Source organism: Teleopsis dalmanni, chromosome 2 (genome assembly GCF_002237135.1).
Source record: "Teleopsis dalmanni isolate 2A chromosome 2, ASM223713v2, whole genome shotgun sequence".
Taxonomy (NCBI): domain Eukaryota; kingdom Metazoa; phylum Arthropoda; class Insecta; order Diptera; family Diopsidae; genus Teleopsis; species Teleopsis dalmanni.
In genome coordinates, this window is record NC_051847.1 from 180,548,260 (window position 1) to 180,559,676 (window position 11,417).

General features: G+C 32.3%; 1 protein-coding gene across 1 annotated transcript; it reads left to right on the top strand.

The window, feature by feature from the left end:
- The first annotated feature begins 1,591 nt into the window (after positions 1–1,591).
- On the top strand, positions 1,592–7,759 carry LOC119677629 (SAFB-like transcription modulator). Its single transcript, XM_038089061.1, has 9 exons — positions 1,592–1,843; positions 1,979–2,452; positions 2,515–2,539; positions 2,830–2,983; positions 3,300–3,343; positions 5,342–6,251; positions 6,645–6,806; positions 6,865–7,200; positions 7,261–7,759. The coding sequence occupies exons 1-9, from the start codon at positions 1,724–1,726 to the stop codon at positions 7,505–7,507; spliced, it is 2,472 nt and encodes an 823-aa protein (XP_037944989.1). The 5' UTR covers positions 1,592–1,723; the 3' UTR covers positions 7,508–7,759.
- Positions 7,760–11,417: the final 3,658 nt, after the last annotated feature.

The following is an 11,417-nucleotide window of genomic DNA, read 5'->3' on the forward strand; positions in this document are numbered from 1 at the left end:
TGCTAAACCAAATGGAAGATTTTTTGGGATTTTTTGCACTGCACACATTTAGCCATTTATCAACACGTATCGACACATAACTACATTATCGGCTCATCTTAGAATTTCCCTCATTTAGAACGCAACTTAGCCTAACTCGCACACGTCCTAAGTTGCGTTCTAAATGAGGGAAATTCTAAGTTGTGCCGGTAATGTAGTGATGTGTCGATACGTGTTGATAAATAGCTAAATCTGTGCAGTGCAAAAAATCCCAAAAAATTTCCCATTTGGTTTAGCATCAACTTAGCCTTCTCGCATACGACCTAAATAAGAATTAGATAAATTAGGTGTTACCATTGTAAAAAATTTACAAGATGTTTAATAAATAAAAAAATTAGAAAACTTTTAACGAAAAATAATAAATAAGTGCAATAAATAAATAAATATTTTCATATGTGCAGTGCAAAAATTCCCTAGGAAATTTCAACTTACTTTACCTCAATTTATTCGAACTCGCACCCGGCCTATATATAAATCATAAACATATAACAGTGATCATGAAAAATTTTTTTAAATACATTAAAAAATATATTTTAAACTTTTAACATGAAAATTATCACTTTTATATGATGTTTTCATTATTTCATGCTTTTTTCAAGGTGTTTCTAAAAAGCAATTTTATTGTTTGCTGTTTATATTCTGCTTGTAATTTAGGACGTGTGCGAGTTAAGCTAAGTTGATGCTAAACTAAATGGGAGATTTGGCCATTTACCCATTTATCAACACGTATCGACACATCACTACATTATCGGCACAACTTCGAGTTTTCATCATTTAGAACGCAACTTAGCCTTACTCGCACACGTTCTTAATGAACCTACTATATTGGCAACAAATACTAGCTTGCAATGCCGTTTTGAACTCACTAGCAAATATGACTACAGTTGACAAACATTTTTGAATCCTTAATAATGTCTATATTATGATCGTGCGTGAGATCGAGTAAATTGAGGTAAAGTAAATTGAAATTTCCTAAGTATTTTTTGCATTGCATTTATGTAAATATTTATTCATTTATTTATTTCACTTATTAATTTAAAATTTATTTATTGAACATCTTATAAAATTTCCACACACACAATGGTAACACCTAATTTACCCTACTCGAAATTCTGGTAAATACCAGCATTTGCTGCCATTACTACATAATTAACTATTTCCCCCAATTAATTATCAATTTACTTGAACTCGCACACGACCTTAATAACCAAAACTGTTTGTTTAATGTATGTTTTGTGAAATTACGATGTGACAATGTTAATGAATTACAAAGGTATCAAGTCTGATGTTTTTTTATGAGGTCTGATTATATCTAATTTAGGGTTATAACAAACATTAATTACAAAAATATTTATAGAAATAAACTTTAAATAAGAAACGTATTTTACATGAATTTTACATATTCACTTTTTCATTTTACCAAATATCCGATTACCGGACTTGAATGCATCATAAATTTGTCATATAATAAATTTGACACATCTAGTTAAATGTTCTGTATTATCGATTTTTACTATTGTCAAATCAGCGTGCTGACTGGCAGCCATTTTGCTTTGTTACTCAATACAGAAAAGTAGAATTTTTCACTGTCGCAATATTAAGAAAAGTAGTTTGATCATAGCAAGCTTTAGAAGTCGTTAATTGAAGTTAAAACACAATTTAAAGAAATACCTCTGTAAACAAAATGGTTGAAACTGGTAAAAAGTTAAGTGAATTAAGGGTTTCTGATCTGAAACTTCAGCTTGAGAAACGGAAAATGGATACTGTTGGTGCTAAGGCCACATTAGTTGAACGTTTAGAAAAGGTATTAGTAATTATTTTCAATGTTATATATTAATATTTTAAAAGTTTTGTAATGTGTATTTTATTGCTCTTAAAACTTTAATTTATTAATATTTGCGTCAATAATAAAAATGTGAGTAAATATTTTTTTTTAAAGGCCTTAAAGCAAGAAGGCCATGATCCTCAGAAATACGTTTTTAAAAGTGGAGATAAAATAACTCCAAAATCTAAAGATAGAACTGGAACGGAAGAAATAAAAATAAAGGAAGAACCCGTTATGGATGGTTACCCAGAAGACAGTCGTGATGGATTTCAGTCTGGTAATGAAAATGGCGATGCAGATGCGAACGTTGATGACGAGATTGATCAAGTGGGAACTGTAGATGACGAGTGTGTTATCATTGAAAATGAAGATGAAGAGTCTCAATATGTTGATGATGCAGATGCTGAAGCAGACGTCGATGCTGATGCTGACGCTGATGAACAAGAAAATGAGGAAAATGAACGTGGTGAAGGTGATGAAGTGCACGAAGAAGAGGACGAAGAAGAAATTAGTGAAAATAATAATCATGACACCGAAGAATCAATTAATTTGACAATTGGCGAAGAAGAGCAACAATTATTACATGAAGTAAGTTCAAACGTACAAAAATTTATTGAAAATAAAATTATTAAACTATTTTTCATTATTAGGCTGCAGATGAAAAGGAAAAAACAGGTATGTTTATGATGCACTCCTTAATATGCGTATATATTGACTTTGATGTATATATTTCATAACTATTTGTGTTTTATACGTATTTATATATATGTTATATAATAAAATGCATATAATGCAATATGGTATAAATATGTATATAACAACCTCTAAACTCATATTCTGTGGGAAGCCAAAATTACTCGTTGCAATATTCTATTATATTGCTTCAGTAATATATAATCTCATTTAAATTGCTATTAAGATGTTAATAACATATCTTTCGATATTATAAATAATAAAATGAATAGCTGAAGCCAGCAAATCACAAAAGGATAAGAGCTCAGCTAAGGAACAACAAAATATCGACAAAGGAAAAAAAGATGAGAAAAAGGGTGGCAAAGATGAGGCTTCCAACAAAAATAAGAAAAAAGAAGAGAAGTCCATTGACAAAAAAGACACGAGGTTGGTTGAAGCGTAATTAACGAAAATAATAAAGTGCAAAGTTAATCTTTTGAGGAACATACTAAACTATTTAATTTATGAAACATACGAATTTAAGAAAACAGTAGCTGTGTCAGAAAACCCAGAAAAGTATCATACAAACAGAAATTTGTATGATGGATAGCGCAATTGCAAAATTGCTTAATTTTATTGGATATACGTTTTTTATTATGTCGACTTTGTGCTTTATTATTTTAGTCAAAAATATCTTATACCTCATGCAACACAAGCAGAAAATACTCATAAAATTTTTTTGTTTTAATTATTCATTATACAGTGAACATAAATCGTCAACAAAATCGTCACATAAGGATGAAAAAGGTAAATACGTAGAAGTTAGCAACATTCAAATAATTTCGTGTGTGTTAGTTTTGTTAATCGAAACATGAAAAAAATTTGTGGTTCGAAATTGAAAACAATTATTGTAAAATGTGCTTAAGGTAAAGAGTGTGAATTTGATTGATATGACACAGAAGGATTTCACTAAAATCAATTGCTGAAGGATTTTACAAAACTGAAGATTGCATATTTCTGAGAACTAAAGGTTACTACAACAGATGAAAAGATGGCAGCAAGAGTTATGAACATATTTATAAAGGTTGCATAAAGTAGCAAATGTGTTAACGCTGGTTTATATAAAATTGTGTATGTGCTTACAGCGTGAAATGACTTCAAAATTATAGTAGTTTAAGAGGAGTCAATCGACTGACAGCATGCAATACATATACCAGATGTACTAAGTGCAAGTACCAAATAGTAGCCGAGTGAATAATTCTAAAAGCTAGCAATACAGCATTCTTATTGGGTGGTGTAAATGCATAAGCCTTTAAATCTGTTGTACATGTGGATAGGCCCGAAGGTTATTTATACCTTTTCATCATTAGACGTTTAAGCAGCAGAAAATATCCCAAAATAACAAAACAAAATCTGAGGGATCTACTCTACTTCACTTTATATTTTCTACTTCAGTTGCAGTTACTCATAACCATTACCACACAAAATTTTTGTGTGAATAATATATCATTTAATGCTGATTATGGATATGAAAAAAGTATCCACCCATCATTTTGTGAAGAATATATAAATTTCAACAATATTTCATGGTGTGAATGGTGTGTGAACAATTCTGGATCAACAAGTAGCATAATTATGCTGCTATATTACTTAAACTGTGTTATAATATGCAGTTTACATTCTTCAGTGTGTTTTGTGGTTAAAATCATCAGTCGCTAAAACTATTGCTGATATGAAAGTTTTCTCCTAACTGTTAAGTGGATTCAACTGTATCGTTTATTCCAAGACTACAACTCGCTTATATATAATTCCGAGACTGTGGATTGGCACGCTATTGGTTTATATTGTTTGCTTGACGACCAGTAAATCTTTTTGGAACTGTCGAAAGACGTGATCAACAGAAACGAGTTTACAACTACATGGAGCCAGCCAAAAGATAGCTGAAATATGTTTTTACAGGATTAGGTCAACAATTGCTTTTATTTCTCTTTTTGAAAACATCTCCATATCATTATAGCTATCATTTCCAACGAAAATTGTGGTATGCAGACTATCAACGCACATGTGGAAATAATTAAATGGATGAATGTAAAGGTAAAATAAAACTTATTCTGTGGCTGCTATTAAATTCGGTAAAGCAATTTACAATCTTATCAACAAAGGACAGTGCTACATTATTTTTGTACGTTGCAAAATGCAACACATTTCAAAAAGTATCTAGAACGGATTAGTCGCCAACATTATTTTTGTAAAGGACAAAGCATCTATATTAAAGGGACCACATTATGTTTCTCATATAGACATATCCCGTTTCGAAGCAACGACAAACACGGAGGCAAAGCGACTGAATCACAATAGAGGACAGAGGCAGTTGTTCATATTCAAAAAAAGTTCAAATGCGGATACAACAACACATTAATTAAATAAAAAAAGTTTAATGAATACAATTATTTTTCAACATTTAATTTCTTTTTAGCTAAATATTTGCTGATATTCCAGAAAACAAATAATCATAAACATCAACGCAACCGCAGCAGTATCGTATCCACTTCTCCAGTTAGCAACTACAGTCAAATCAATAAATTCACACTCTTACTTGTGCTAAATAATATTAAATACAGTACTAATTGTTGTAATAGTGTTTAGTTTTAGGTGTATAGATTCAAACAATACAATTATGTCAAAAAAGCAGACGAGAATGTTCTAAATGCTTCAGTCTGTACAACATAAAAATAAATTTTTTAATGAAATAATATAATAATTTTCAACTTTACTCTTCCGCTATTATTTGTATGGACATTGCAGAAAAGACTACTAATGCATCAACTGTTAGCATCTCATCGAAATCCTCAAAGCCTACAGTTCCATCACGTAATTTATGGGTTTCCGGTTTATCAACATTGACACGTGCAAGTGACTTGAAAACAATTTTCTCCAAGTATGGCAAAGTAATCGGTGCAAAGGTTGTTACAAATACGCGTACACCGGGTTCCCGTTGTTACGGTTACGTTACAATGTCATCATCATCTGATGCTACTCGTTGTATCGAAAATTTGAACCGGACTGAACTGCATGGCCGCATTATATCTGTGGAACGTACAAAAAATGAAATTGGTAATACATCAAACGGAGCTAAGGACTCAGCAAAAGTTACAGGTTCGCGTTCAGCATCCAAAAAGAAAGATGACGACAAAAAAAGTTCTGCTAAAGATGGTGCCAAACCTTATGATGAAAAACGGAAACTTGGTGATACTAAAAAAGACGATAAGGACAAAGATAAGGGAAAGGATAAAAAAGATGATAAAGAAGCCAAAGATGAAAAATCAAATGACAATAAACGTTCACGTGACCCAGTTCGTTCCAAGGAAGTCGATAAAGAGCGTGAACAGCGCATACGCGAAAGGGAACGTGAACGCGAGCGCATACGTCAACGCGAAATTCTCTCTTATCAAAAGATACGCGAAGAAAGGGAACGTCAGCGTTTGCGTCAAAAGGAAAGAGAATTGCGTGAAGAGGAACGTCGTCGCCGGGAGATACGCGATCGTCAACGTCAAGAAGAAATTCGTCTAGCAGAAGAACGCAGAAAGTTGGCTCAGGAACGTGAACGTCTTGAACGAGAAAAGGCTGAGCTTATGCGTTTGGAACGTGAGCGTCAAAAGTTGGAACGTGAAAAAATTGAACTGGAACGACTTGAGCTAAAGCGCCAACAAATGAAGTATGCAAAACGCGTTAAGTGCAAAATAAATATTAAAAATGCATTGAATATACTAATTTTTACATATTTTAAATGTTTGATTTTCAAACCGATTTCAATTATCCAGTTTATATGCATTGCGCATAATTCCACACGTAACTATTTAATATAAAAAAAAATAAATAATAATTTTATACATTTAAAAATAGCATGACAAAATGTCAAATGCGAATTTCATTTTAAAATTTCCCTAATCATACTTTGAAAAAAAAAAAAAAACAAAAAAATACAAAGTAGAGAAATGTAAATTTCAAATGCGAAATTTATATTCTTTTCTTGCTACAAATTTTAACAATTTCTTTTGCTATTCTCCTTTCTTCTCTTCCGGTTATGCGACTATTGTACTGAGTATAGAATGTTACAAGCTCGTGAGGAACCCATCAAACGTCATTCGAAGCACACTAGTGATGATCGGTATGCTGAAGTTTCCGAACGTAAACGTACAACAACAAATGAAGGACGTATGGAAGCACCACCACCACCTAGGTTTGATGCCAGCTTAGTATCCTCAAGAAGGTTAGCTATTTAAACGTAATTCATATACAATCATATATATATTTGTAATTTTAAACAGTTTCGATAAGAAGCGTGATGATTATAACAGTACAGCAACATCAAAACGTTTAGATTACAGCAAACGCGATGACTACACAAGTTCTAGTTCTAAACGTAGTGCCATTGACGATTATACTGCAGTACCAGCGAAGCGTAATACCGAAGATTACGCTAATAAGCGTGGAGATTACATGACAGGGGCAAAGTCCTCTCGTGATGAATACAAGCGCGAAGTTGAAATACGTCACATTCCAAGCGGAAGCACGAATAATACATTCCATTCCAAAAGCAATAACAGTCGTTATGGAGAGAGCGATCGTAGTAATTACAGACGAACTGGCATGGAGGAGATTAGGTAAGCCATTGTTATTTTAAAAAGCAATAAAAATATTTAACACCTTCATTTTTATTATAGATCAAGTACAAACAATGTTTGGCCTGCTACTGGGCACATGAGCGGTGGTAACACTATTCCAGCTAATATGCACGGTTGGCAAAAGACCATTCATACAGATGACAATACCTGGCGCCCATCACAAGGTACACAGGATCGGTATGATCGGACATTCAATGAACGCGCTGGATACGGCAACAGTGGCGCCTTATATACTAATAGTGGACGCGCTGGTCAAGATCGATATGGACCTATCTCTCGTTATTAATTTTAAAATTAAGTATATTGGACAATTTAAATATTTATAGGATGATCCATAATTACCTAATCTCAAATAATATTTAAACCGATTTTATTCAATGTAGCGATATTGCATTACATGTATAAATAATTATACTCTTATAACAACTATCACGTAATGATAGTCAAGTAGTTTTGAATTAATGTAACGCAATGCTTAATTATGTTAGTAACAACATAATTATTTCAATAAACCATTGAGATATAAGTAATATGTATCAATTTTATTAACACCAAAAAAATTATATTCAAAAAATTAATTTTTTTTTATAGTTCGAAGAGTATTTGCACTTTCTACAATAAATTTGTAATAAAATATAATAAATATTAACATGAATTGTAAACTTCTTTGTGTATTTAATATAATTTTAGTATCAGTATTACTTCTTTTACTATTAGTATTACTTCTCTCGATGGCATAATAGTATGTCTCCAGTATCAGTTCATTGCATTTGCAAAACTCCTGATATGTCTGAATTATATTGGTTGCAATCTAAGCAAGTTCTTCTAAGGATGATATTAAAGGAGTTGTTGTGTCTACTAGTACTAAAATGCTATATGGTAAAGGATGTATGTCCTTAACTTCAACATAATAGCCTTTCTCGCACTGATCGCTTGAGGAGTAAAGTCTGAAAAGAATAAACTAATATTTTCTTATTTGTCATAAAGTATATACTAATATATAGAAAATGATTTAGCTTATGTAGGGGACAATAGTAATAGATAGCCGTAGTAGATTTATATTACGATAAAAGCCGATATTCAGCAAAAGAGTGGTGCTGTCTGTTCAGTGAAATTTCAATCAATTCAGAATAGGGAAAGCTGCAGATTTCTACTTAAATAATGTGATACCCCGTTAAGGTTTGGTAACTCGTTAAAAGGTTTTACAGTTTAGATGGGATATACTGCCCTAACCACAATATTTTCTTGGTTAGTCACATTTCAATTATTATTATTATTTCTTCCAGGTTCTATAAAATTTTTTAGCGGATAAAAATTTAATGATTTAAATCAGGAGGTGGTCATAAAAAATCTATTGAATCACTTTTTTACCACCAAAACAAGACTTTTATGAACGCAGATTCATTTTAGCGGCGGAAAGATGGTGAAAGGTGTTAGACCGGATTGGACAATATGTAATTCAATAAAGTATTTTACTATAAGAGAATCATTATTTTCATACAAACAAAAACTAAATTACTTTCTGAATAACGTTATAGAATAGTCAATGATTTAACAAATGTTGCAGGAAAATATTAAACGAATATATATGTATAAGGAAATTTGTGGGGCTGAAAAAACAATACACAATAGACTATTAAGATAGACTAAATAACATATTCAACATTAAAAGAAAGTCAAAATTTTCAAATAATTATAAGAGGAAATACAGTCAAACTTCCATAACTCGAACTTCTATAACTTGAATTTTCTATAACTCGACCTAAAAAGAGTGCATGCAAGTCTGCTTCCATAACTCGAACTTCTATAATACGAATTTCTCTATAATTCGCATAAAAATTATGTCACGTGCCAATAGGAATATGGGAAAGTGCATTCTATAAGCCCAATTTTTATTTTAAGTATAAAAGTATTTTGCTGTTAGGGGAAATCCCTTTTTCCAAACCCAATATTTAAATTTTTCTTTCTTATGTTGCTTTTTTGTGCAAATGCCAGTCGCTGACAGCGTGATTTAAAATAAATAAAATGCCAATGCTACTCTTAACGATTATATTGAGCTTGACAATGAAATTTTTACATCAAGTTTTCCCACAGATGACGAAATTATTGAGCATTATAGCTTTGAATTAGTGGATCCGATTCTAAACAAAACGGAAAGTGATGATGAGATGAGGGTTCGGTGGATGAAATTGTTCATCAGCCTTTCAAGAATGAAGTAGAAGACTCATTCAAAATTCTGAATTTTTATTTACAAACGAATGATACTCCAATTGATGATCACTATAAGAGTATGAATAAAGTGGAATCTCTTTTTATTAAAAATAAGAAAAAAATTAAAGTCCCCAACTCCAATTTCTGAATATTTTACTTCACTATAACTTCTGTGCTTTATTTGATTGCAAATAAATAAATATCTTAAAATGTAATTCTAGTTTCTTCCAAAAATAAAAAATATATAAAAAAATTCTCTAACTCGAAGTCTCCATAAGTCGAACTTTTTCTTTGCTAAATTGGACTTCGAGGTATGAAAGTATGACTGTCTATGAAAATCTATTATTAAGCATCAAGAAACAAACATATTCGAAAGAATTTTCTAAAAGTAATTACCGATCTACTAAAAGGCTACCCTATTCAACGAATTTTTCTATTTACAAAATGGACTGTGCAAGGAATCTTTTGTTAAATTGACAATTTTCAATTTGGTTTCAGGGAAGACTTCTCCACAGAATTACAACTGGTGCGAACAGCTCAGATGATACAGTCTACCCTGAGCAGAAGGGAATCAACGAGTATGATTACTTTTGACATCGCCAAGGCATTTGACAAGGTCTGGCACGACGGCCTTAAAGTTATAGCTTCCTTCGCGAGAGAATGTTCCGTGTAAGAATCAACAGTACCACCTCTTCAGTATGAAGAATAGCAGCGGGTGTTCCTCAAAGATCCCCGCTCTCTCCCTTGTTGTACAACATCTACACGTCTGACATCCCAATGCTAAGTCCTTCTGTATTATCATTATACGCAGATGACACATGCTTCTGATAAAGTTGCCAGAAATGTGACCAACATGCTGCAGGAGCATATTAATCTCATCCTGAGGTTCATCCAGAAATGGAAAATAAAAATTAACAATGAGAAAACAAAAGCCCTGTTTATTACATGTAAACACAGGCAACATCCACCGAGAGTAAGAGTTGGTGACATCGTGATTAATTGAGAGGATTGCATTAAATACTTAGGTATCACGTTTGATAAGCGGTTCACTTGGCATAAGCATATACAAGTCAAAAGAAGCAGTTGCGCTATAACACTGCAATGCTTACAACCACTTTTCAAACACAACAACCTTAACGTGAAGAACAGAAAACTGATCTATAGCCACATAATTAGACTAGCATTACTTTATGGGTGCGTCGCGTATAGCAAAGCTGCCGACTCTACTATACAAAAGCTATAAGTCGCTCAAAGGCTCTCTCTTCAAAGTGCCTTGGTACCAGTGGCGTAACTACAGGGAAGCAACTGGAAGCAACGCTTTCGGGCCCCCGAATTTAGGGGGCCCCACTATAAATGTTTGTAAACGTTTTTTATTGGAATAACTTCATATTGCATTTTATAAAAGATACGTAAGTTATAAATTTAAAGTACATAATATGTATGTACTTCAAATAAAATATTAAACCTAAATATAAAATAAAAAAGTTTTTCTAAGAAAAGTATGTGTCTTAATCGAGAGACACATACTATATCTAGATTTAAACCCATTTGAAAATAATTTTGTACATTGTCTTTTGCAAATATTAGTACTGTATACACCAAATTCTATTTAAACACCTTTATTAAAAACGGAGAAACCTCATATCCGATTGTTAAGTTTATATCACAGCTACAAGACGTCCAATTTCAATCAAATCAAATGGTGAATAGGGTCGGCTAAAAGTATGTGTGCAAAGTTTCATTCGAAGGGTTCAAAAGCTGAGAGAGTAGTTTGAACTGAAAAAGTATATATATACTGTACTGATATATACTTAATGGTATTTCCGACGTTTCCTTTAATGTGTCACGAAAATCTTGACAAACCTTATATACCCTTTTCACATTTTTCGTATAAAGAGTATAAAAAGAGGGGCCCCTTAGTATGTTGATAGGGGCCCCTTAGTTAGAATTTGCTTACAGGCCTAAAAAATGTAGTTACGCCACTG

Coding starts and splice junctions, on each gene's coding strand:
- LOC119677629 (XM_038089061.1), top strand. CDS start 1,724: ATGGTTGAAACTGGTAAAAAGTTAAGTGAATTAAGGGTTTCTGATCTG. Junction 1,844..1,978: donor TAGTTGAACGTTTAGAAAAG/GTATTAGTAATT, acceptor TTTTTTTTAAAG/GCCTTAAAGCAAGAAGGCCA. Junction 3,344..5,341: donor GTCACATAAGGATGAAAAAG/GTAAATACGTAG, acceptor TGGACATTGCAG/AAAAGACTACTAATGCATCA.